The sequence below is a fragment of the Schistocerca piceifrons genome, chromosome 4, assembly GCF_021461385.2.
Source record: "Schistocerca piceifrons isolate TAMUIC-IGC-003096 chromosome 4, iqSchPice1.1, whole genome shotgun sequence".
NCBI lineage: Eukaryota > Metazoa > Arthropoda > Insecta > Orthoptera > Acrididae > Schistocerca > Schistocerca piceifrons.
This window is the reverse complement of record NC_060141.1, coordinates 376,917,921-376,944,950: the sequence shown is the minus strand read 5'-3', so window position 1 is coordinate 376,944,950 and position 27,030 is coordinate 376,917,921. Positions and strand designations below refer to the sequence as shown.

At 42.9% G+C, this 27,030-nt stretch overlaps 1 protein-coding gene across 1 annotated transcript in view; it reads left to right on the top strand.

Moving 5' to 3' along the window:
- Positions 1 to 15,116: 15,116 nt before the first annotated feature.
- LOC124795854 (titin homolog) overlaps positions 15,117 to 27,030 on the top strand; it is a 281,978-nt gene continuing 270,064 nt past the window's right edge. Inside the window, exon 1 of the mRNA XM_047259936.1 lies at positions 15,117 to 16,616. Coding sequence (XP_047115892.1) covers positions 15,181 to 16,616 — 1,436 coding nt within the window. The 5' untranslated portion in view covers positions 15,117 to 15,180. The remainder of the gene's footprint in view (positions 16,617 to 27,030) is intronic.

The following is a 27,030-nucleotide window of genomic DNA, read 5'->3' as shown; positions in this document are numbered from 1 at the left end:
GGGTGGTCAAGATAAGTGGGATACCCTCTATACAAAAAAATAGTTCAAATGGCTCTGAACACTATGGGACTTAACATCTGAGGTCATCAGTCCCCTAGAACTTAGAACTACTTAAACCTAACTAACCTAAGGACATCACACACACCCATGCCCGAGACAGAATTCGAACCTGCCACCGTAGCGGTCGGGCGGTTCCAGACTATAGCGCATAGAACCGCTCGTCCACGCCGGCCGGCAACCATTATTAGCATCCCACTGAGTTTGAACGAGAATACATGATAGGGGTTTTTATAACAGGTAAAATTTCCTTCAGTCGAAATCGAGACTGCATCTGTAAAATTCAAGATAAATTGGTAATGCAAAGATAAATTTAAAAAAAATTAAACCTCACACTCAGCCTCTCGTAGCCCTATTACACGTCCTCGTTACTCTCGTGGTTACTCCACGCAGCCTGATTGCAGAACTGTAAGTCAATCCGGTGATTCGACTTGTCGCAAGGCCATTCACGAACAGCACTTGAGAAGATACAACGTAAATTTGATAAAATATTTGTAACTTTTTTTTAAGCAAACACTCTGAGAATCGAAACGTCAGGTATCAACTGTATTGACGTGTTACAAGTATTACCTTAACAGACATAAGAAACACAAAGGAATATTTGTTTATTAAACTAAGAGTAAACTACGAGATGTTTATTATGTATGTAAACACTGTAACATTCACGAGTTAATTGAAATACGTAAATTTTTTTGCCAGTGTAAGTAGAAAGAAAGAGGACCCACTATAGCTTTTCAACCCGCAATTATGTGGATGACCTTGGCGCACAGAGTGTGCGGGCAGAACCGAAAAGAGGCAAGTCGAAGAAAGTCGCAGAAGAGCTACAGGCGAAGAAGCCTGTGTTGCGTTCGTAGCGGATCATGTCAGGTGACAGTAAGTGGTTACTGGTATGAAAGTAGGTGTGGCAGTGGAATTTGTATTCCAAAGTCATCTCTGGAAATTACTACTCTTCAAAAGCAGGATTGATCAAGGTCAATCTATGATGGAATTTTGCTACAGCACTACCACCGCTATGTTCACTAAGGCAAGAACTTCTTTACTAACTCTAAGTGGATAGGACTGTAAATGAATGTTACAGCCAGCTTCTCATGCGTTCATTTTCTGAATAGAAAGCGTTACTATAAAAATTCTGTTCCAAGTTATTTCAATAAAATTTCCAAAAAACTGTATTCTCATTTGTTTGTCATTCGTTTTGACTGATTTTGTGTAAATTCAAACGGCGAAAGGTCGTTAAAAAACGTTTCAGAATCACGACAATACAATATTGTTTTAATTTTAGTGAAAGTTAGCAATGTCAGAAAAACAACATCAAAGTTATAAGAATATTAGACAGAAAAACAAAGGTCGCTTTACTAAAGAATTTGCTAATAATTTTCTTGAGATTAATTTCAAGTTATAAAATTCTCATTTCTTAATAACGCTCATATTCCAAGGTGGTAGCCACTGTGCTGGATCATAGTTTCACAGCTTGCATCCATCTTGATTCGAAATAAGAAAATTCAAAAAAATTTTATTAACATACATTCATTACGTACTGAAGTAAAATAATTCCAGAAACAGCGAAGTTAAATTGCTCCTTTAGAGCTGGCAGCCTCAAATATTCGTAAAAGCAATTTGTTTTTACAGGGGGCTGTCGTCCCAATGCTCAGGTACGGATAAAACTGTAAAGTGAGCAATGAAGCGATTGTACAATGTGTTCCCCTGCGCTGCGTGTCGAAATAAGTGCAAATCAAGCTCCGATCCATATATCTCTTTGGAAAGAGGTCCATAATAAATTAGCAGCCTTAAAATTAAGTTTACGTTCTGTTAGGTTACTCATGTTCGCAAATAATTAAAAATCCTTTAAGTCAGTGTAAAATTAACAGTTTTGAACTTGCAGAGTAAATGCTGATGCTCAGCTGAGAGGTAAAACCTTTCGGTTTCATTCCATTGGGAGAACGGAACTGTTTTTTGCTGTGATGACGGTCGACATGGGGGGTCGCCCAGCTAGCAGGCCGGTCGCCACAGAAAGTGGTCGTCAGCGCCAGAAATTCTCGGAACGCCGCAAGCCGGCGAATTAAATTTCCTCCAGTGACGTAAACTATTATTCAGCACGTGTCAAGCATTTTAAGTGCAAACACAGCTTTCATATTAACTAAAAACTGCGATTTCCGTAATTACAAAGAAATACTTTCACTGCTACAAAAAATTTCAAGTTCCATTACACACGATCCATGAATTTTAACAATTTATGTGAATCGGTCACACTCTGCAATCGGCGGGTTCGGTGACACACCCCAAGGGGTGTTTTCCAAGAGGATAACGCTCGCCCTCATACCGCTGTCGTGACCCAACATGCTCTACAGAATGTCGGCATGTTGCTTTGGCCTTCTCGACCACTATATGTGTCTCCAGTCGAGCACATATGACACATCATCGGACTCTAGTGTCATCCACAAACAGCATTAACTGTCGATGTATTGACTGACCAACTGCAACAGGCATGAAAGTCCACCACACAAACTGACAAATGGCACCTGTACTAGACAATGCATGCACGTTTCCATGCATGCATTCAACCGTCTGCCGGTTTCACCTGTTATTAATGTGCCAGTGTTTCACATTTGCAATGGGTTATCTCATGGTATCATTAAGCTGTGATTGTGCAATGTAAGTCACTTAAATACGTTGCCTAAACAAATGTATTCCCGAAATTTCATTACTCTACATTAATTAATTTTGTGTGTGGTGATTTTTTTCCGTCAGTGTAGTATCGTAAAATCGGTCACGTGCTTCTGGTTCAGTTTATTTACCAACAGAGTGTATGTGCTCATGCGTTTTTGATCATGGATAGAGACTTAGTATGGATATATGAGTGGTTACATTTGGAACAAAGATCCAGTGACGATGAAGAAAATTCTACGTGACATGAATACTGTGAAAACCGTACAAATGCTTCATTGCTATATATTTCTCTGGTTAGTCCACTTTTCTTAGTAGTTCTTCTGTATCCTTCATCTCACAGAGGCGTTAGACTGTTCAACTGCGCGATTAGGTTCTATCAATCGATATAGAATTTAGTATTCACTCCTTACAAGTTGTGCTGTAAGTACCGCAAATTCATGGACTCAACATTCGGCGAAAGTTCTTGTAATGAGAGAAATGTTACCTAACTGTGACAACCGCCTGCAAGCCATGCTAACGGTATGTACTGTGCTACTGGTAATTATCTGATATCATTGTAAGATTTCCAGATCGTATGAGATACTCTCATCGACGACTTACGCAACCAGCATTCTGTACAGTAACAGTTTTTGTGTTCTTGGCTCACAGTTTTACCGAAGATGTATCCACTCAAAACAAAACTGAAGCGTTTAATATGATATGAAAATTTTGTATGAAACGCTGTTGTCACGAGGATACATGTTTGCTTTCAAATATTGAATTCAGTTTCAAGTGCGGTAATACACAGAAGAGTGATCGATGGTGTTATGTAAAATGTACTGTTGCACCTACGTCATATTCTAGCGTGAATTTCATCTCTAGAGGAAACAAGGGTCTCTGCATTGACTGACAGAGGAGTCCGAGAATTACGAGATTGATATATTAAACCGACATAAAGTGAAATTACAAACTAAATTTGAGCGGAAGAAAAGTCAAGCAGAAAATCAGCGGTCGTAGATACCGTTATTCTTATTGTTTCGGTCGTCATCCGCAAGGTTTAGTTTCGTGAAGTCTCCATTCCTGCCGCCTGCTGGTCATCTTCCCTACTTCGCCAACATCCTCTACGATTTGCATTCGATAATAATAATTAAGAATGAGATTTTTACTCTGCAGCGGAGTGTGCGCTGATATGAAACTTCCTGGCAGATTAAAACTGTGTGCCGGACCGAGACTCGAACTCGAGACCTTTGCCTTTCGCGGGCAGGTGCTCTACCAACTGAGCTACCCAAGCACGACTCACTCCCCGTCCTCACAGCTTTTCTTCTGGCAGTACCTCGTCTGCTACCTTCCAAACTTTACAGAAGCTCTCCTACAAACCTTGCAGAACTAGCACTCCTGGAAGAAAGGATATTGCGGAGACATGGCTTAGCCACAGCCTGGGGGATGTTCCCAGAATAAGATTTTCACTCTGTAGCGGAGTGTGCGCTGAACTGAAACGTCCTGGAAGATTAAAACTGTAATAATTAAGCTTGCGCCTGCGATTTTTTCGTTTCTGTATACCTTCCATTACAGTTTTCACCAATGCATGTTGTAAGATGTGCTCACTCATTCCATCTCAGTGGTAGACACTAGATTGGTATCGGGAGGACGGGGGTTGACCATCCATAGTCAGGTTGTCGTGGATTCCCAGATGATTACCTTGGTAACGACACTACCGAATTCCTTTCCCTATCCCAACCAACTACTACGTCTCTAATGACCTTGAGGTCGAGGACAGGCTGAACCATAATGTTCGTCCTCCCTTTTCTTCCATTAAATCTGGATCTAACATTTACCAAGCGCAAGAACAATTTTATATGATAGTTTTATTTCAAATTGTCCGAGGCAGAAACTCTTATATACTTGAGATTAGTGAGTGATTCCAGTGACTGACTGCTGATCCCGTGGTCAAACGATAGCGAAACTATTCTTCTCTTTAGCGCATTACAATTCATTTATTAACGTTTTGAGTCACCAGCCAAACTTTGCATCGGGCAGGGATCATCTTGAAGACTCTCAGCATTTCATAAAAAGTTTCTAAGAACGTTATTACCCTATACATAACGACGTTGTCAGTGAATGGCTTCGTATAAGAATGCTACCTTCGCTTCTGACGATGTCACCTCATTTCGAACAACGACTCTCACTCTAAGAAGCCTCCACTAAGTGGTTGATGAGAGTAGCTGAGTCGATAGAAATCGATTATCTCGGAGCGATGTTGATGCATTCTTAGTTTCATCCAGCTTCGGCTGCCAGAAAATATCGTGTTTAAAGAATTTAACATATTAATACACTGAAGCGTCAAAGGAACATATAAGCCTGAATACTGAAATACAAACACATGTAAACAGGCAGAATACGTTGCTGCGGTCGACAATGCCTATATACAACAAGCGTCTGGCGCAGTTGTTTGATCGGTTACTGCTGGTACAATGGCAGGTTATCAAGATATACGTGAGTTTGAACGTGGTGTTATAGTCGGCGCACGAGCGACTGAACACGGAAATTCCGATGTAGCGATGAAGTGGAGATTTACCTGTACGACCATTTCACGAGTGTACCGTGAATATCAGGAATCCCGTAAAACATCAAATCTTCGACACCACTGCGGCCAGAAAAAGATCCTGCAAGAAAGGGACCGACGACGACTAAAGAGAATCGTTCAATGCGACAGAAGTGCAACCCTTGCGCAAACTGCTGCAGATTTCAGTGCTGGGCCAGCAACAAGTGTCAGCGTGCGAACTATTTAACGAAACATCATCGATATTGGCTTTCGGAGCCGAAGGCCCATTCTTGTACCCTTGATGAGTGCACGACACAAAGCTTTACGCTTCGCCTGGGGCCCGGTTCAAATGGTTCAAATGGCTCTGAGCACTATGGGACTTAACATCTGTGGTCATCAGTCCCCTAGAACTGAGAACTACTTAAACCTAACTAACCTAAGGACATCACACACATCCATGCCCGAGGCAGGATTCGAACCTGCGACCGTAGCAGTCGCGTGCTTCCAGACTGAGCGCCTAGAACCGCGAGGCCACCGCGGCCGGCCTGGGGCCCGTCAACACGAACATTCGACTCTTGATGACTGGAAACATGGTGCCTGGTCGGACGCGAACGGATGGACTTCCACGGGTGTGGAGACAACCTCATGAATCCATGGTTCCTGCATATCAGCAGGGGATTGTTCAAACCGGTGGAGGCTTTGTAATTGTGTGGGGCGTGTTCAGTTGGAGTGATATGAACCCCTGATACGTCTAGATGCGCCTCTGACAGGTGACGCGTACGTAAGCATCCTTTCTGATCGCCTACATCCATTTACGTCCATTTTGCATTCTGACGGACATGGGAAAATCGAGCAGGACAATGTGAGACTCCGCACGTCCAGAATTGCTACACAGCGGCTGCAGGAACACTCTTGTGAGTTTAAATACTTCCGCCAGCCACCAAACTCCCCAGACATGAACATTATTGAGCATATCTGGGATGCCTTTCAAAATGCTGTTCAGAAGAGATCTCCACCCCCGCGTACTCTTACGGATTACGGAAAAGCCTGCAGGGTTCGTGGTGTCAGTTCCCTCCAGCACGACTTCAGACATTAGTCGAGTCCATTCCACGTAGTTTTGCGGCACTTCTTCAATCTCGCCGGGGCTCTACACGATATAGGCAGGTGTGCTAGTTTCTTTGACTCTTCATTGTAAATATGTGTAGTAATCACAAAGCTTTAATTATCACCTAGAAAAAAATGAGTTACCTAATTAATTTTTTGTATATCTGTAGCTACATGTGTGCAGCCTTGGCAGACATTGAAAACCCCGTATCACCGGACCGTAACATGCCGCTAAAAGCAGCCAAAGCGGAGTGGCGTAGCCTACTTCTAAAATGATGTATTGTGCAGTAATTCATTTTTTTCATTCGAAGGGGGACAACGCTGCAGCAACTTGTGCTGAGTTGCAGCAAGTAGACCGTAATATAACACAGTGATCAGTTGGAGCAGACGCTTCCAGCATGGCCAAACAAACCCCAATGACGAGGAAGGAAGTGTCAGACAAATTCATGGCGTACTTCTGGGAGTTCAGACGAGCTGTTACGTGTTACCGTCGAGCTAGTCGCTCAAACAGCACCTCAGAAGTCCATGTATTGTGTAAGGTGGGAGGATGACACCAAATTACACCACTATGCAGTCCAACACCGCCGTGGATGTGCCACACAATGGGAAGGTCGTCACGCCCCGTCTTATCCACATTCCACTCCTCTTCTTCGCGCCTTTGCGATGTAGGTCAGAACCACGATCCCGGCGTTCAAACGACGTGACGCGGTTTTCTTTTTGGTGATCCAAGAAATCATTTCAGGCACACCTCCGTTCAGAATCGACTCGAAAACGCCCCAAGGCTGGCATAAAGAGCGTCAACGAAACCATCCCTTTCTTGGGGAGTTGATTCCCACACACCTCGCGGTCGAAAACGACGGTTGGCAGTGTGATGATCAACAGCACGACGTTTCAGACAACGTACGAAACTGTTCACATCTCCGGGCGATTCACGCCTGCTCTGACACTGTGTGACTGTATTCCAAAAAATGTTCAAATGTGTGTGAAATCTTATGGGACTTAACTGCTAAGGTCATCAGTCCCTAAGCTTACACACTACTTAACCTAAATTATCCTAAGGACAAACACACACACCCATGCCCGAGGGAGGACTCGAACCTCCGCCGAAACCAGCCGCACAGTCCATGACTGCAGCGCCTTAGAGACTGCATTCCCATGGAGCACAATGGCACCCCTTCGGAGTGCAACGCGAACGCAATTTTTGCTCTGGCGTACAGGATGGGACCATTAGGAAGCGTTCACAACGATTCGACGAAATTTGAAAGGGAACCAAAACAGAAAAGTTTGCTTACGTACTTCAGGCACTTTCGCGCCTTCCTGTGTCGTGATAAACGACAGAGGGGAGGGTAGGTGGCGTGCGACGCTGACACAAGTGTGAATAAAACGGCAAAGAGTCTCTCGAGACCCTCAGCTCGGCAACGCCCTCGTTGGGGTCCACCCATTTTTAACGCGATTTTTAAAAATGTACATTTACCCAAACATGCTACGTAGTCCTATGCGCCTGCAAGCAGGCGACCCCTCGACACCCCAGCGATTCCAGTCTGTCTCAGTACAGGTACATTTTTAAAATCCTCAATAAAGGGGAAAATGCCACCGAGAGCGTAGTCGAACTGGGGGATCTTAGAAAGACCCTCTGCCATTTTATTTACGCATGCGATCACGCCATAGGGCGCCACGAAACAGGAGGACTAAAAATGCAGAAGCGCCCTTTTCTGCATCAGATCGCGTTCAAATTTCATCGAATGGTTTTGAACGGTCTCTAGTGGTTCCAATCTACACATAAGAGCAAAAATCGATGTTCGCAGCGCACTCCAAAGGTGTGTGATCATATTCAGTGGATATGTAGCACCACAATCTGCGAAGGGCTGAATAGTGCGGAGCTGTCAACAGTGTCAAACGTTGTCAGGAAAGTCATCTAGTCGCTCATGGCACTGCGAAATGTAGTTTTCGACCGCGAAGTGGGGTCTTTTCCCTTAGATTCGGAGAGGCGATATGCCTGAAATGATTTCTTCCTTCACTCTTAAGAAAACAGTGTCATTTCAACGCCAGGCGTCGTGGTTTTGACCTCCATCGCAAAGAAGCATGTGGATAAGCATGTGGATAAGAGGGAGTGCGACGACCTTCTTATCCTGTGACACGTCCGTGGTGGCATTGTGCAGAATTGGGGTGAAGTTCGGTGCCAATGTGACATCATTAACACATTTCCCGCGCCGGACTGTGGCCTTTTTTCGACAACTTGCTGTTTGATACTTTCTCGAACTATAGGTAGATATTGCAAGGTGCCACACTTCTGTGCCATTAAAGAGAAATGTTGTAGGCACCTTTGAGCCAAATTTTAAACTTATGTGTCGCAATGGGAGACAAGTTGGAGGCCTTGCAGCTAGTACACATAACATCACAACTCGGAGCACCTCTAGAAGACAACTGGTTGGGTCGTCGAAATATTGTGCAAACACGGAATCACACAATTAATCAGTCACGCCACGAAAACCTGAGAGGTCATAATGGCAAAACCTCTCTCTGTGAAGAACCGGGAAGTGCAAGAGATATAGAGGCTCTGATGCTCGACGACCGGCGTATCACACATGAGGACGATTGTGGAAAAAGTGAAAGTCATAGATGAGTTTTCAACGTCTTGCACGATGAAATTCGGCCGCCGAGTGCAAGTCTTATTTCATTCGATGCCACAATGGGTGACTTGCGTGCCGGTGTTGAGAATGACATGATGATGAGGACAACACAACACCCAAGAACCTGGCCGGGAATCGAACCCGGGCCCGCTGCATGGGTGACAAGCACGGTACCACCCAGCTAAGCAGGCTGACGTCTTGCACGATATTTCAATAAAACAAAAGTCGCCTTCCCCCTTTGTTCCACGACTGCTCAAGCCCATCAAAAGGGCTGCAGGAAACGAGGTAGCAGCGGAAAGATTGCAGCTATCCAGATGACTTGTTTAGCCGGCTAATCACCATGAATGAGTGCTAGCTGTATTATCATCACACTGAGACAAAGGTGAGCAGCAGACAGGGGAAACATGTGGATTTACCACCACCGATAAAGAAGAATCGACCGTCTACGAACAAGGTATCGCTGATAGTGCTTTGGGACTGCCAAGGTTGGTTAGTTAGTTATATTTTCCAAAGATCTCTTTTTTGTTGGCGTTTTGCACGCTACCAGTTTTTAAACAGAAATTCGTCGGTGGACTACAGGGAGTTGTGTGCAATAAATGATTTTAGATTAGATTTAAAACTTGTTTTGCCACCAGTCAGACATTTTCTGTTATTTGGCAAACGATCAAAAATTGTTGGTGCTGCATATTGAAATCTTATCCGAGCCACTGACAGCTTTAATAATGGATAATAAAGAGCATTCTTCCTCTGGTGTTATAGGTGTCGACATAATTATTCTTCTCAAACTATGATGGACTATTTATGTCGAATTTCAGTAGCGAATATATGTTATGTGATGATGCAGTTAAAAAGACTAACTCTTTAAAGAGATATCTACATGATGACTGCGGGTGGACGCGACATATTATTCTTACTCCTCGCTTTTGTACAATCAGTGCTTTCATCCTAAGTGATGAGTTACTCCGGAAACTTATCCCATAAGCCCTTTGGGCTGCCAAATTATTCCGCACATCCTGTATTGTCGTGAGACGACAGTTTTTCCTCTTTTCTCAAATAAGGAAACTAGCAGACATTTCGAGTACGATTTTCGGGGTGCTGAACTGTCAAAATGCAGATTTCTATATAAGCATGGTCTCCACCAATGCATCCATTACTGAGAAAAATGTGCTGACCAGAAGGCTGAATATGTGCAGTGGCATTAAGCAAAATACGCCAAGAGGTTGATTCGCTTTTTTTTCCAAGACTAGGAAGTGTACGAAAAACAAAAGTAGATGAACTAATTGTTTGACAAGCTCACTAACATGTTTCCTTCATGTGGAATTTTCATCAATATGTACCCCCGAAAATTTAGAGCATTCTACCCTATTCACTGACTCCTGTTACTGTGCTACATCAGTTGGTTGTACAGAATTGAATATAGTGTGTTCTCTCAAAATTAAGGGAGAGTCCATTTTCAGAGAACCACTTAATTTTTGCTTCGAAAGACATCATTCACAATCTCTTCTGTCATTTTCTCTCTAATAGGATTTATTATAATACTAATATCGTCTGGAACAAGTACCAGTTATGCTTGTTTAATGTTAACTGGAAGGTCATTCTCATGTATAAGGAGTAGAAGTGGACTCAATATTGAACCCTGTGGTACTTACTTTTTTCCCCTCGTTCACTAAAATGTTCTGTCCATGCAAATGGTTCAAATGGCTCTGAGCACTATGGGACTTAACTTCTGAAGTCATCAGTCCCCTAGGACTTAGAACTCACACACATCCATGCCCGAGACACGATTCGAACCTGCGACCGTAGCGGTCGCGCAGTTCCAGACTGTAGCACCTAGAACCCCTCGCTCATTCCGGCCGGCTCTGTCTATACAACACTGAATTGTTCAGAACAACTTTTTGTATTCCTTTTATTAAATTTGATTCAAACTATTTGTGTGTACTGTCAGATTATGTTTGTAAGAGGTAAACCACGACAGCAGCATACTACCGCAGTCTCCTGACAAGACTACTGGAGACTGTGAAGACGAGGCGTCGCGGGAAGCTGTCCAAGGGGCTTCTGCTGCACGAATACGACCCAGCACGACAACGCCCCAGCCACACAGGCACAGTTACACATCCTGCGCCTTTGGGCTACCAAATTATTCCGCACATCCTGTATTCTCGTGAGACAACGGTTCTTCATTTTTCCTCGGATGAGGAAACTGGCAGACATTTCGAGAACGATTTTCGAAGTGCTCAACTGCCAAAATGCGAGCTTCTATACAAGCATGGCCTCCGCCAAGCCATCCATTACTGAGAAAAGTGTATTGCACAGAAGGCTGAATATGTGTAGAAGTACTAAGACATTCGCCATATTTCACGTCGCACCTTGATTTTGACGAGGATATAATTAAAACTTTATAACAACCTTCGTAAGATTATTTCGAGCTTAACTGCATATTACATTTCAGCGATTGTTACCTCTTCGCGTCACTACCCCTTGCGAGGACACGGGCGCACCAAACGCAGTGTTGTCTACTAAGTAACAATTTCAGCGACCACGAAAGAGTCGATAACGACGAAATGTATCGATTCAACTACTCATATCAGACACAGCGTCTACCTAGAACGCGCTTACAGTACTTCCTGCCTGCTGGGAACTCTTCAGTTCACTCTCATATCTGTTTGGATATTCCGAACTGAAGTATTCTGCCTATTAGCCCATAGTGCGGAACTTTAGCGAAGGCTTCCTATAATTTACCAAACACAACATGAATCTGAGCTCCTACTGCTTTCTAAACAACCACAGCAATGTAGTAGTACATCTCGAAACGTATACTAAAGAAAAACAGTGTTCCACAAAGCTTTATTTCTGTACTATATTTTATTTTCTGCAGCTGGCCAATTCGACCACATAGCCGTTTTCAAGATATTCTAGAGAACGTATCAAAGAAGTTTGTAAAACACAAACATCACCATTTTACTTTTTATCGATTGATACGAGATCAGATTGCCCTACGCCTTACGAGACCCTTCTAAATTCATAACCTATAAATTGATAAAAATTAACAGGAACTATGGATGGTAACGCCTTCAATCACATTTTTTCCCTATTTTATTGAATTACTCGATGCGTTTGGGATGCAAATCGTTTTAATGCTTTATTTACTTCTGCTCTTTGGTGAGATGACGCAAATATTAAATTTTTTCATTACATATATCAGTTGATTTAAAACTCTGATGCCTGACACCACATAATATATTTCATCTTTCTTCATCTCATATTGCATCTGTGAAGTGTTTCGAAATGTTCAGACTAGTGTGCGCCTTGAGTGAAGTGATGTCTGATTACAGAATGGATAAATCAACTTCTGCTCGCATTGATATCTTAAAAAAATTCTTCTTGGATTTTTCGTTAAGTTTTTCTCTGTCCGATCATATTTTCCGTCATCTGATTCGCGAATGACGAAGCCTTTTGAGGATACAGAAATTTCGGAGTTTTAGTTTGAGGAGATTCCCGTGAATATCTCTTTGTTCTGGAATTTCTATACTCTCGGTATTAATTATGAATGAATGAACGTTATATATTGTAACTTTAACGTAATACGAATAACCCTTAAATAAGGTCTCGATTTTTATAAGCAATGATTTATTTAATTTTGTATAAAAAAAAAGGGAATGTAATTCGACTAGGAGAGAAAGTCGTTTGAAAACCTTGTAAGTTGAAGAGGGTCAATGTATCTGAATGCGGCGATAGATCTGTTTGTTGTATTGAAGTCCTCGGTACTCACTGAAGTAAGCTCGAGTAACACACGTGCGTCTGCACCTAGAAAAATAAAGTACACGAGTTTTCTGCAGGACCAGAAGATATGTAATTTTATGCTGATGTACCTCGCAACTGAATATCTAACGTACTCACAACAGGAACTTACATTTCGCATCATCTCACCCAAGAGCAGAAATGAATGATGTATTAAAACGATTTGCACCTGATGATGAACCCTCAGGGTACGGAATGCATCGCGTGATTCAATAAAACACGAAAAAATTGAGGCGTTGAGATCAAAACGGGGGGCTTGTCATCATTTTTGGGGTACATGAGCTATTACTGTAGTTGTTATTTTTACACGATACAGCATCTCTTAGTTATAAAATAAGACTTGTTCAATGATTTTTCCCCTGTGTAAACCAGTATTGAAATTCCGTTTCGTGCAGAAAGAGGACTTGTCACAGAGACAAGTTTCTCTAGTGCATGAAAGAACTTGTGGCGTGATGCGAGCTCTGTATCGGGATGCAGTAACCAAAATATCTGAGTACACTGTTCTGTCAAAATGCGTCTCTGCTTCACCCAATAGCTGTGATATGGTGAAATATGAATTTCCTCTGATTAGGACCGGGATAGTCACTCATTTTCATAACGTGCCGAGAGGACACAGTTACATCATTCCTCTGAAATCTGAGAAACCACGCGATGTTTCACGCATGATTGATGTTATCCCTTTGCAGTTTTGTGAGTGTTTTAATAATACTTCAAAGAAATGTGCCAATTAATTAAGTGACTGCGGCTGACAATGAATCTGCGAATCAAGTTAGTTCTAATGATAAAGAGTGACAAGTCTATGAACGTATGTGTCTGTCAAAATAGACAGGGTTGTTTAATTAATAAAAAGTGTGGAATTAACTCTCCCATGTTACAACCCAAGGCACTAAAAAGCTCATTGTCTTCAACTGTATTGTCTATTTTGAAATGCATTGTTTAATTACGAATGTTTATAAAAGTAATAGGAATTTGTACGAACAAGTTGAAATGGTTCAAAAGAATATTTTACTTGAAAATATACATGTTTTTAGTCATACGATATTTATGATAAAACGAGTATTGAAACTTCCTGGCAGATTAAAACTCTGTGCCGGACCGAGACTCGAACTCAGGACCTTTGCCTTTCGCGGGCAAGTGCTCTACCAGGTGGTAGGAAGTTTCGTATCAGCGCACATTCCGCTGCAGAGTGAAAATCTCATTCTGGAAACATCCCCCTGGCTGTGGCTAAGCCATGTCTCCGCAATATCCTTTCTTTCAGAAGTGCTAGTTCTGCAAGGTTCGCAGGAGAGCTTCTGTTAAGTTTGGAAGGTAGGAGGTGAGGTACTGGCAGAAGTAAAGCTGTGACGAGGGGGCGTGAGTCATGCTTGGGTAGCTCAGTTGGTAGAGCATTTGTCCACGAAAGGCAAAGGTCCCGAGTTCAAGTCTCGGTCCGGCACACAGTTTTAATCTGACAGGAAGTATCATATCAGCGCACACTCCGCTGCAGAGTGAAAATCTCATTTCCAAAACGAGTGTTGTTTAAATCAAAATGGAGATATGTCAGTCATTTTGTATCACAATTTTCTATTATTTCTAATTAGTCTATGGTTACAGATTATGGCAAAAGACTGTATTCTTCCTTATGAGCATGTGGGAGTAAGTACACGGTTTGGGAACAATACTATTCAAGAGTATACCGTTTTTTTCATTATATTTCAAAACTACTGTTGAGTGGCATGTCCCTCTTTCAATCTCGACACCTCAATTGTGACTGAAGGCATTATTAATCATACTTCTTGTTTATTTTTTAGATGCAGTCACATTCACAACTGCAAAATATGGGTAAAACTAGAATGACAAAAATTAAAATGATGACGTTTATGTTTTAAAAGGTTATTTCTGGTGTCTTCTAGGATAGATTTAAAATCGCCACGTAGTCGAAACCGGCCAATAGCAGAGAATAAGATAAATCACAGAAATAGAGCCTCTGCCGAAAATTGAGTTACTTTAACATGTTTGTGGACCCAGCGTGAAGGAAGCTGTTGATCACACGGGTTCCCCTGATTTCAGGTTTGGTACGCGTTTCCGACAACGGGACACGACGCAGCTTCTCCCATCCGCGAGCGGGGCGGCCTGTACTAGTAGAGTCAAAACGCCGTCCTCCGCCGTCCCTGACATCACGACGGTGACGTGCCCGCGGAGTGACGACTGCGACCCAGCTTGTGGGCCGACTGCCTCTTTCGGAGCTCGCAGCCTCGACTGAACGCGGGCGGGAGGGGAACCGGCGGTCGCGATTGGCCGCCGTGGGCCGTACTCGCTGGCTGCGCCGCAACGGCCTGTCGCCGGCACACTCTACAAGAAGATGCCGCGCGGCTAAGGCGAAGCTAGTTCACACACGACAGCTCTCTACACCGCTCGCTTCCCGCGATGACGATCACGAAGAAGGACTCGGCTTCCAAGGGGAAGTCGAAGGCAACGATAACGAAAACGAGCAAAGAGATCGCCTCCACATCGACCAAGATCGCCGAGACGAAGAAGCAGGCCTTCACGACCGTGGTGAAGTCCTCCTCTTCGTCCTCCGTCTCCAGATCCAAGCACCTCTCGTCGACGAGCGGCAGCTCCACGGCGGTACAGAAGTCCTCCAGCGGCGGAAATGCGATCCAGTCGGCGGTCAACGGGACGGTGACCAACGGAAATGTCTCCTCCGAGCTGGCTCTGGCCTCGGGCTCCTCGACCAGCGAAGTCGTCGAATCAGTCAGCGAGTCCACGCAAGTCAGCCAATCCAGCAGCAAGAAAGAGTCGTTTTCCAGCAGCTCGAGGACTGTGGTGATGGACAGCAGCGGAAATGTCATCTCCGTCATAGAGGGATCCGACGGCGGTTCTTCCCGCCAGGGAGACAGGCAAAAAGCTCTGTCCCAAGCGACGAAACAGCTCAAAGACGGCCAGAGGATAGTTGTAATTGGCGGATCGACCACGGAACAACTCGTGCAGACTGGTGGCGAACAGATAGTCTCCGAAGTGATCCAACAGTCGTCGAGTTCGCACATGGCGTCCAGCAAATCGTCCACGGTCGTCGAGGAAGTGTCGTCCTCGACAGTCATTGAAGGACGCCAAAGTAGTGTTTCAGAAGAGTCTTTCACGGGCCGACAGATCACTGGCCAAACTATTGCCTCAGAACAGATACAGCAGTCAATGTCTACGTCAAAACAAGAATCGTCCTCCCTCAGTCAGTCCTCGAGCGTCCAGAATGTGTCCTCCAGCAGTGACGTGCGAGACGGACGCTCTCAGATGATGCTGGACAGCTCTGCATTACAAAGCGGCCGTCAGATCGCATTGTCCGATCGCGGCCGTTCCGATATTATCCAGCACTCCTCCTCGACATCCTCCGTCAGCAAGCAGTCGTCAGCTGTGGAGATGTCCTCCAGCACCAGTGTGGTGCAAGAGGGCCGTGAACAAATATCGGTCAGTGAATCGTCTGTGCGCGATGCCAAGCAAATGACGGCTGTATCGGAAACCGTACAGCAACAGACCAAGTCTTCCACAAGCATCCAACAGTCGTCAGTAGTCGAAGATGTGTCCGTGAGCACCAGTGTCCAGGAGAGCATTGGTCGCACGACAGCTTCGGAGGTGACGAGCACACAACAGGTGGTGGCCGGCGAGACAAGCGTCGTGCGAGAAGCGTTGAGCCAGCAGCAGCTGAGTTCCACCGTCAAAGAGGCAACCACCAGTAGCAGCACATCCAGCCGCACACAGACGCAGAAGGAGGTTTCCGAAAAGAAGACGCTCGCCGTCAAGGATAAAAAGACTGAGGCCTGGATCAACCCGTGCAAGGAGCAGTGCATCTGCGAGATCTGCACGTGCGGGTGAGTACTGCCGCAAGTGAATCTATCAGTTATGATTGACCAGTTGTTGTTACGAGAATTTAGATTTAACACGATAAGTTACTCCCAGATGGCACATCGACTCTGCCCTCCTGGATCGCTATTTACTTTTCCTTACTGTTACACACCTTGAAATTTGGAGAGCAGCTGCGAATATTTTTCAGAACAGCACTTATTTATATACTTGAACTTCTCGGCTAATCATCAAACGGTTGGCGCCTCTCTAAATAGTTTTCTCTCCTGTTGCAGATGTGACATTTCTTACTACTCTTTTACAGTAATGCTGCAAGTTTCTCTTTCTCAGCAACAAAAAGATGGATAGACAGCTCATTCTGGGCATTAAAGCACAATATACGAGTGGTTGTTAATATCACTCTTATGCTCATAAATATTGTTTCCGATAGTATTCTTATAACGGCAATGTATGGTGCTTCTAGTTTGACAAGACCTTTGATAATAGCTTACAACTGTAAAATAAAGGAAGACTGTATCCACATTGCTAATTAGATGCCCAGAACCAAGAAAAAATAGTATTATGGTTTTGAATGCATTATCACTTTGACAGTCAAGAACATACCTTTAAAACAGGCAATGATACAACAACTGTTAAGGTCAAGGAATAAGCTGCATCATTTTTTTCACGTTATAATTCTTTTGTTACCTAAGCACAGGGCAGGTCCATGTAACCCTCATTTTCAGCCAGCGAAAACTCACGCAGAGCAATATAAATTTAGGGGCACTAAATTTCGAATTAGAGAGAATAATCATGATCTAGGTACATATGTATGACGGTAATCCAAGAATGCAATATCGCACCTGCGCAAAAATGAATTTTACAGTATTAAGATTCGATGATATGCACAAATATTCCGTTTCACATATCATATCGCTAAGAATATGGTGTGTTGAAACTAGCTTTACAAACAATAAATTGGTAAGGTAGCCCTGCAGAAGCTATCAAGAACAATGAAAAGTGTTAAGAAGTATTATCTTACGGTAACTTCCATGATAGAGATCAATTCACGTAAAAATTTCGTTACACGATAAGTTGAATACTATTCCCCACATGCATTGTGGATGCGTGGCCTGCATTAATACCCAATGAGACTCTACTATACTAGTGTTCGGTTTCCACTTTTAAATGCTATCTTAGAAACAAGGCTTTTTTTTAAAAAAAAAGAGTTGGTAATGATCATGTTAACTTAGTCCTTCGTTTCTTCTCGGTAGAGTAACTTCATAATTATGAATGAAAAGAACAAAATCGTGGTTATCCTACGGTATTTATTTCCTCCTGGTCCTCACGCAGACACGCGTACTGTTTTTTCGACGGTTATTTTTAATATTTTCAGCAAGAAAAAGAGTCTAGGTTTCAATGACAGCGGAAGCCCTCTTGACACGTTTCACCTTCTTGAGGCATCTTCAGAAATTGTTTAGGAACTGCAGGTAACGCATTAGTCATAAATAGCCCAACTTTTGGTATGCACCTTCGGTGCATGATTAGTACGTTAACCGCAGTTCCTAAACAAAAAGGCGAAATGTGTCAATAAAGCTTCTCCTGTCACTGCAACCTAAACTTTTTGTCTTGCTGAAAATACAGCACTAATATTTCTGCACATGACCATAGAGAGGGAAGATTTAGTTTTAATTTTATTGTCTTGCTTTTGTTCCCTTTATATTTATTTCCTATTTGACATTTTCAGTTACTCTGTCAAAGATGACATTTACCATGTGTTTACAACTCACTCCCTACGTGTAACGAGTTTTTCAATGTTGTTAACCAGTATTGTAACTCCATTGACGACGACAATCAGTTAAAATCTGGTGACGAACTTGTAAGCCGAAAACTGATCAACGAAATGAAGTAATACTGTAGAACATTCAGTTTTGTGATTTTCGTTTATAATTCACAAATTGATAGCGTATTTATTTGTCATTGAACTTTTGATTGTTTGCGTGCACATATATTGAGAGAGAGAGAGAGAGAAATTCGAATAGAATGAAAAGTGGACAATCTGTACTGATTTCTAACACATGGCCTGGGTATCAAGTGCGGTTGGTTCTAAGCATTCGACATGAGGAGTCTAATCTCTCACGATAAATATTAAATACGTTCTGTTAAAACGGCGATAGAAAAACTGGAAATAAGTGTGTAGACAACACGCAAAATCTGCAATTCCTGATTTTTTCTTTGTTGTGATTTCGAAGACCAAACAGAGAAAATTTCTATTCCTGCCGGTGTTTCTGTGTTACATGTGAATGCAGGCGTATACGCTTCTTCGTTTTCTTTTGATGAACAGCGAAGGACTCGCTCGGTTTCTGTGCGCTAGCGGCGAACCTGGCGCCGGTGCCGGCATATCAGAGCAGCAGCAGATTCCTCAGCTGTGACGTAACGCCACAGCCCAGCGCCAGCAAGTGCTGTGAGTCGGGCACCTCTGGCCCTGCCGTCAGCGCACAGGAGGTAAACACAGCAGCGTGCGAGCGACTCAGCAATTAGAGCCGCCGGCTAAAGCAGTCTAATTGCGCCAGCGCAAGACGTGCACGCAGTTTCCGTTGTACCGTCAGTGCCGAAAACATTAGCCCTGGTAAGGCGTGCTGTAACTTGTGGCGCACAAAGAAACGTTTGTAGGAAAGCGCGTCCTCTGTCGATTTCCTTGGTGCGTGTGAGGCAAAAAGTGCGCTGTACATACGTTGGAAAGAAGCGTGCATTGATTTGGTACCGCACAAGTGCGTATTAATGTAATAAATGTGTTCATACGAAACGTCTATTCGGATTGGTGACTGGACTGAGGATTTATACGTTACGGATAACGCTATCGTGGACGGTGGGTCACTGTATTTTCGGCCGAGCCTCAGGGAAAGCTATCAGATTTACTAAAAGTATCATGCAGCCTTCTGAACAGAGATCCGTAATACACGATTAATTTAATTACATAGCGGGAAGAGGCAAATTACCATTAATTCTTTAACGTAGCTCGTCTACGAGTGAGACAGCAAGAATCTTTATTACACAACATAGACACGAGGACACGGCTAGTGTTTCATACAAAGTTCCAAATCATCGATACAAGATTTTCGAGGAAATGTGCATCTAAGCAAATATTCTGCTGTGTAGTAATTATTTGTACTCTTTTCATGCACCGAATACTAAAGCAAAAATAGCTTATTCGTCCTTCAGTGGAACGAAGTACTCCGCAAGAGATGAAACAGCTTTTCGGATGAGCATCACTTTGTGCTTCATAACGGTTGTAGGTAAACTTTTCGCAAAAGGTAGACGAAAAATGAGCCAAGGTTTCAAGCATAGGGCTGTTTCACCGCAGCTGTAAAGTTAAAATCGTATTATAGGATTCACACTGAGCCATGTGGTCAACTTTCCTTCCGTATGTTGAACCGTTTCTGAAATATTGATGGTGTCCGGGTTACGTGTTAATCCTTGCACACACGTTGTCCCAGGAGGAATGATCGATAGCAGAGATATGATAGGGACGATAATCGAAGCAAAATAGTATGCGTACCTTAAGATGCGGTTCTTTATCTTCGATACTGTGAAACAGATCTCTTCTGCTGCAAGCTCGTTGCCTTCCATATTTTGAGAGGTATTCCTATGGAAAAAAAAACTGCCAATAAACATGGTCTCTTAAGTGCATACCTTAATAACTACGCGCATTTGTTCATCTTAGCTGTTGCGAAACACATCTCTTTTACTGGATAAGTGCTCATACCTGTTAAGCTCGGATTAAGGCAGGACGAGGAAGGAAACCGGCTTTGCTCTTTCAAAGGAACCATCCCGGATTTGCCTTTAGCGAATTAAGGAAATCACGGAAAACCTAAATCAGGCTGGCTGGAATTTGAACCGTCGTTCTCTCGAATGCAGTCCACTGTGCTAAGCAGTGCGTTGCCTCTCTCGGTACGTATTTTCTCTGCAGATTAGGGACGGAAAGCGCCTGCAAAATACAGATTCGTCCGAGTGGTGCAGGGCAGTGGGAAAAATGCAGGTCAGGGTAAGCTTCCGAAGATTTAAAAAAAAAATCTTCGGAATGACAGTCATTATTTTGACCAAAGTGCAGCTTCATCGGAGCATGTACAACCAGTAGTGCTACTCGTAGATATTTAAATTGCCACACTAGCTCCAGATGTAGAACATTATTTTTATTAGGAAAATACTGTGTAGTGCAACAGGTTATATATCTACTTATATTACTGTCCAGTATTTGCAGCTAACGCCTTCTTTCGTTTTGGTCTGATTAAAGATCGTATTTTGCATGCGTCAAGTAACAGAAATGTCCCCTTCATGCTTCAGTTCAACTACAATCGAAACCTGTTACTATTATTGCAGTCCAGCGGTTCAGTCACGTATAAAATATCAAAATTTTCGTCGCGCTGAAATGGATGGAAGATAAAAGAAAGCAGGGTTAAAGGAAGCACAGGAAATATTCAAAAGCCTGAATGTTCGTCCCTCTGCCTGTAACTAATACTGAAGGCGGCGAATATCTGGGATCTAGTCCGACGAGCGATCACTCTCGTTCCAAATGACGCGATGCGATTTGGTCACAGCATTAGCGCAACACCATTCCGTGCCGCTGATGCACAGCAGATTCCACTAATGGCTTACGCCTCTCCAAGCGGTCATTAGCCGTCTACCTTGCCTGGGGAAATACCTGTAAAACAAAAGATATTATCACAATTATCACCATATCTTAATCATTAACTTCATAACTAGTCAGAAAAAAGTATTTATAATGAATTATTATGAAAACTGTGCCTTTTTGCTCGTCTCCCTCTCTGTTGTTTGTTCTGGTAACGTCCTGCGACTGTAAGGATACAATCATAAAACGGTAATGAAGCATCTTCTTTATACTTCTGACAAAATTAGCTGCAAGTTGTTTGTTTCTTGTTGACTGCAGAGGTTCACGATAAGCTTCTTTTGGCATATATACCATTTTCAAATGTTGTTCCAGATGGACAGGAAGGAAGATTGGGTTTAACATCCCATCGACATCGAGGTCAATAGAGACGGAGCACAAGCTCGGATCGTGTCAAGGGTGGGGAAGGAAATCGGCCGTTCCCTTTCAAAGGAACCTTCCCGGCAGTTGCCTGGAGCGATTTAGGGAAATCACAGCACCATTTAGGGAAATCACGGCAAACCTAAATCTGGATGGCGGGACGCGGGTTTGAACCGTCGTCCTCCCGAATGCGAGTCCAGTTTGCTAGCCACTGCGGCACCTCGCTCGGTATCTAGATGGAGCGACGTCCATAAAATTGTTTGGGAACGTAATTTCTTATATGTATTTTGCTGTTAACATAGGTGGCGTATTTCCTTTGTCTACATGCAGTGACATCCAAAACCATCGTAGAACGTAAGTTCTTTTTTGTACTGCGTTATTAACATACGAACGATCTGTCATTTGACACCTGTAAAAACAATACTAATTTTCTATAGAAAGTAAATACATACGCTTTGTGAACAACGTAGTACGTAAAAGAACTTACCTTCTAAGATGTATGTTAACAACATAGTACATAAATGAAGTTACATTCCAAGATGACGTCTCTCCATCTAGACGACCATTTAAAAATGGCAAACATGCCGAAACACGCTTGTCGAGAACTTACGTAATCAACAATTATTGAAATAGTTCTTGGTCCTTTGCGCTACCTACGACTCCTCCTCGGAAAAGAACGATATCTATCTACAGTTTGCGTAGACTCCCGGTACGAAACACAAATTGTGTGTATAGCGGCAGCATCACCAGAGGCATGTAGTATTTGCTCCTCTTCGTCGCTATTCTCCCGTGACAGCCTACGTGTTGGGCGGCGCTTGCTTTGTCTGCTTTCCGCATCTCCTCTGATAGCGTCCAAGAAGGGATTTACCAACGGTAGAAAGGTACGCAATAAATGGAGTAGCTATCCTTGATTAAATAAATCCTCTGGAAATTAATCCTCTGGAGCGGTGTAAGGAAACTGTGAAAAATCCCAATTACGAAGGCGGTATTTGGATTTGAACCAACTTCTCTGGGCTAGCACATTTAAAAGAGTATATTACCTCACTCAGACAGCCAAAAAGGATACCAATAAAACAGAGCGCACGCGAGAGTCCACATCCTTGTATAGCTCTGAAAAAAGAAAATGAAAATAATACAAGCTTTGGCACGAAGTCTCTGACACTCTCAGTGTATCAGTCCGGATATCCCAATACAGTTCGTTAGCTGAAGACGCAAATAGGATTGAAATGCGGGCTCATGTGCAGCTGAATTTACGTGAACGCGGGTCTCGTTTTAATCAAGCAAAGATGCCTGATGACGAAGATTAGTAGCTTTGATACTGATTGCATCTAATGTTTTTGCATGAATAAATACAGCCAAAGGAACAGTTATTATTCTTCTCTGTTATGAGTATCTGAATTTTCTACATTCTCCGTCAGCATCGAATCAGTGATCCTGTAGGCAGGTTTGGGATTTAACTGACGGCACTGAGCACAGTCTAATGATTCATCAAGCATGCGTCACCTCTTCTCCTCCACTTGCCATCAGACGGTGATGACATTTCCAAGTTTTGCTGCGTACGGTAATGTGAAACGGTAGATGAATGGAGCAACGTGTCTAGATGATCCGACTAATTTTAGGCACGATATTGAAAACTGAAGAAGTGGGAGCGTTTTCGAAAAAGCAGAAAAGGAAGGAATAATTGACATATAAAATGATTACCGCCCTTAACAGTTGATCCGAAATGGAAATATAGAGCTTGTTACCAAAGAATTTTGGAGTCTTCAATTTTTTATATTTTTGTTCCATTCCTACCAGTGTAGAATTAATAGATATCTGCCAAGCTGTGTCACTTCTCAAGACAGTTTGAATACTGTTTTAATTTCCATAGCTTTTTAGAAGCCCAATGTTTTTAAATTCGATGTGCTTTAAATTCACTTGACCAATCTATGGCCGCGAAGATTTCATGTGACTCATCACAACTTCTTTCACGTCTCTCGTAGCCCACAGCTGACATTGTAGTGTCAGTCCGTTGTTTTATTCTATTTATTTATTTAAAATGTTTAGTTTTGGATGGGACATGGCCGGCCGGTGTGGCCAAGCGGTTCTAGGCGCTTCAGTCTGGAACCGCGCGACCGCCACGGTCGCAGGTTCGAATCCTGCCTCGGGCATGGATGTGTGTGATGTCCTTAGGTTAGTTAGGTTTAAGTAGTTCTAAGTCCAGGGGACTGATGACCTAAGATGTTAAGTCCCATAGTGCTCAGAGCCATTTGGAACATTTGGATGCAACACGGATCGTTCCACAGTAGACAAATCTCAAAAAATGGTTCAAATGGTTCTGAGCACTATGGGACTTAACATCTGTGGTCATCAGTCCCCTAGAACTTAGAACTACTTAAACCTAACTAACCTAAGGACATCACACACATACATGCCCGAGGCAGGATTCGAACCTGCGACCGTAGCAGTCGCGCGGTTCCGGACTGAGCGCTTGAACCGCGAGACCACCGCGGCCGGCGACAGATCTCAGACATCTACAGAACGATGAAGAAAGAAAGTAAGTAAATGTACCAATGATGCCTCGCTACTGGGAATAGCTTGTTTTAACTAATGATGGGCGTCGTCGCACTGTTTTATTATCGTCTGCTGACTGAAATCGTCATCGACACCAATGACGATTGTAAAAAGGAGCCGGTTCAAAAAAGAGCATAGATTGATTATAAAACGAATACTTTTCATTTTAAGCTATTAGGAGTACTCTATGTAAAATAAAGGATCTCTACCACCAGTTAGTCCAGTTTTCTGTCTCATCGTTTATGGCGTCCCTGATATACCACACTCATCTTTTGTCTCGTATGCAGGTCCGAAAGAACACTGCATCGTACATCTGAACAACACAGGCTGTGCAGTATCATATTTATCCGCCGACTCCGGGCAAGCGACTTTCATTTAAAATGCCTCCCCTGAACAGGAACATACATAATGGATGTGCGAATGCAGTTTTAATCTGGGCGTGAAGTGTGCACGGATAGCCTAACGTTTTTAGCTGAAGTAGCACATTTTTATGTTGATTATTTTAGTTTATCGTTGGATCCCATTTTTGTAACATTCTGTTGTACAGATTTTTCATTTGCACCCACTTAGTAATTATATTCATGTAATAAGAATAATAAACAAGTAATAAAAAAATTATAGACGGATGGAGCCTATTGCCTTCGTAGAATTTTCGGGTTGGGGTACGTTTGACTTTCTTTCTGTTATTTTCATTATTAAACTTAGTTACATAAGGAGATAGGTCCACAGTCCAGCAGCAATTTTCATTGTCGTCATTCCATTATACAGCTGAAGGATGCCCATGTTCGTAACTGCGAATACATTTCAAGAACTGTGTAACGGTTGGATATGAATGAACACAAATGACCAGAATATTGAGATTTTGTATAGTGAAAAGAACTCAGAAGTCTATAAATGTACCAGCTATGAAATAACCAAATAAACTGCGAAATCCCCTTATGTTAAATGAGAATCGTCAATGGAAGGATTATGTGGAAAACGTTGCGAGAAGTATAAGCAAGATCTAAGGTATTCAGATTCAGGTAATCTGATAGTTCACGGAGGATATGAAATTAAATGCCACGCGGGAAAGTTCGTGAGAGTAGTACTAAAGAAACCAACAGAAGTAGAACAACCAAAAGTGTTGGACGCAGTATGGGCTTTGGACATCGCTCTCCGAGCCGTTGACAACTGTCCGACCTTCGGGGCCTCTATTACTTAGTCTAGTCACTCCTCAATTTGCCTCACGAAGCTACGCGCAACTTTGGCGATTCCTCCCGCTTAGGAAAACTCATTGACAGTACCGAGAATGGAAGCCAGATACTCCGATTGGCAGTCATACACATTGATCGCTTAGATGCAGAGGTGAATGTACGCTGTTATTATAGATCTGCTCGTAATTTGCAAAATTTTAAAGAATTTTCTCGCTTTCAGAATCACTTCTTAGAATAAATTCGATCTTGTCCTACAAAAAACTTAGCTCAGGTAAAAAATAACTTGCAACTACGCAGGATTCCATTGTCGAACGGTTATAAAAATGACAACAAATAGGACTTGAAGCCTTTTCTTCCATAAACCTCAGTTTACGTCTTCCTGGTACTCATGAAATTTGCGCTACTCACGTTTGTAAAAACGATGTTGAATAATCTCTTGACACAACTACGGTCCTGTCATACTTCTTTACGTTCATTACTGTTTTCCTCAAACGGTATTCGAATACATCAGAAACGTTCCTCCAGCCAGGTAACCGCCAGTATTCTAAGCAAAAGCCGAACTATGTCCCCAGTTGTTGCGCTGTCGTCAGCTCTTTAACCACTGTCAACAGAATGACACAGAGAGTTAAGAAACAGTATGTTGAAGAGGACCTTCATTAACTGCCAAGACAAATGTTATGCCATATTTTAGAAGTGCGTCGCAGCACTGTTCCTACGCATTCACGATGTAGACAGTCGTGTCGCTGAGGATCGTATAAATCTGGGCGTGGCACACACTAGCTTTTGTTGTTTCCTACGTAGATTTCGTAGGAATAATGTATTGTCAACTGGGGTGCATTAGTCACAGATGTAAGGAAGAGACGCTTGAAATTAATTACATTCAGTTTAAGTAGGTGGTAAGAGCGGGGCGAACATTTGCGTTCTGAGTGGAAACTCGGTCGGGAAGGACTCCGGAATGTTCTACTTCATCAGGCCACGGCTGACTTCTTCCCCAAGCCGTGCTCATTGCGAGCTAAGGTTCGGTCGATAACGACCTCGATGTCGACGGAGCGTTAAACCGGCAACTCGAATCTTCCTTCTCTTGAAACGATTGAAGCGCTCTACTGGGCAAACGAAGTAACGCATATATTAGAGAGCTACCGCGGGGATAATACGACATCTTTTTATTTCTTAATGGACTCTGTTCAACAATCTGAATTTTTGGTTTTTTTGTTTTACAATATGATATATCTGTCAGCTACCTTTAATAGCTGTCTTATAGCATCTGACAATCTACATAGACTGTCCAAAAAAAGTGAAGCGCCCAGAAAGGGATGAAGAAACGAAATGAAATTTGATTTGTTGAGAGGGTATGTAATTTTATTTCGGTGATTCCAAAATAAAGTCAAATTTGCAAAGAACTAGGAGTATGAGCCCACTTATCAGTGTGACGTAGCACACCTAGTCCGGATGAGGGTATGTAATTTTATTTCGGTGATTCCAAAATAAAGTCAAATTTGCAAAGAACTTCCTAGTATGAGCCCACTTATCAGTGTGATGTAGCACACCTAGTCCGGATGCATGCACTGATTCGGTTCGGAACAGTATAAAGCAGTTATATCCTCTCCTGACGAAGGCTGGCCCACAGCTGTTGTAAGTGATCTTTGATAT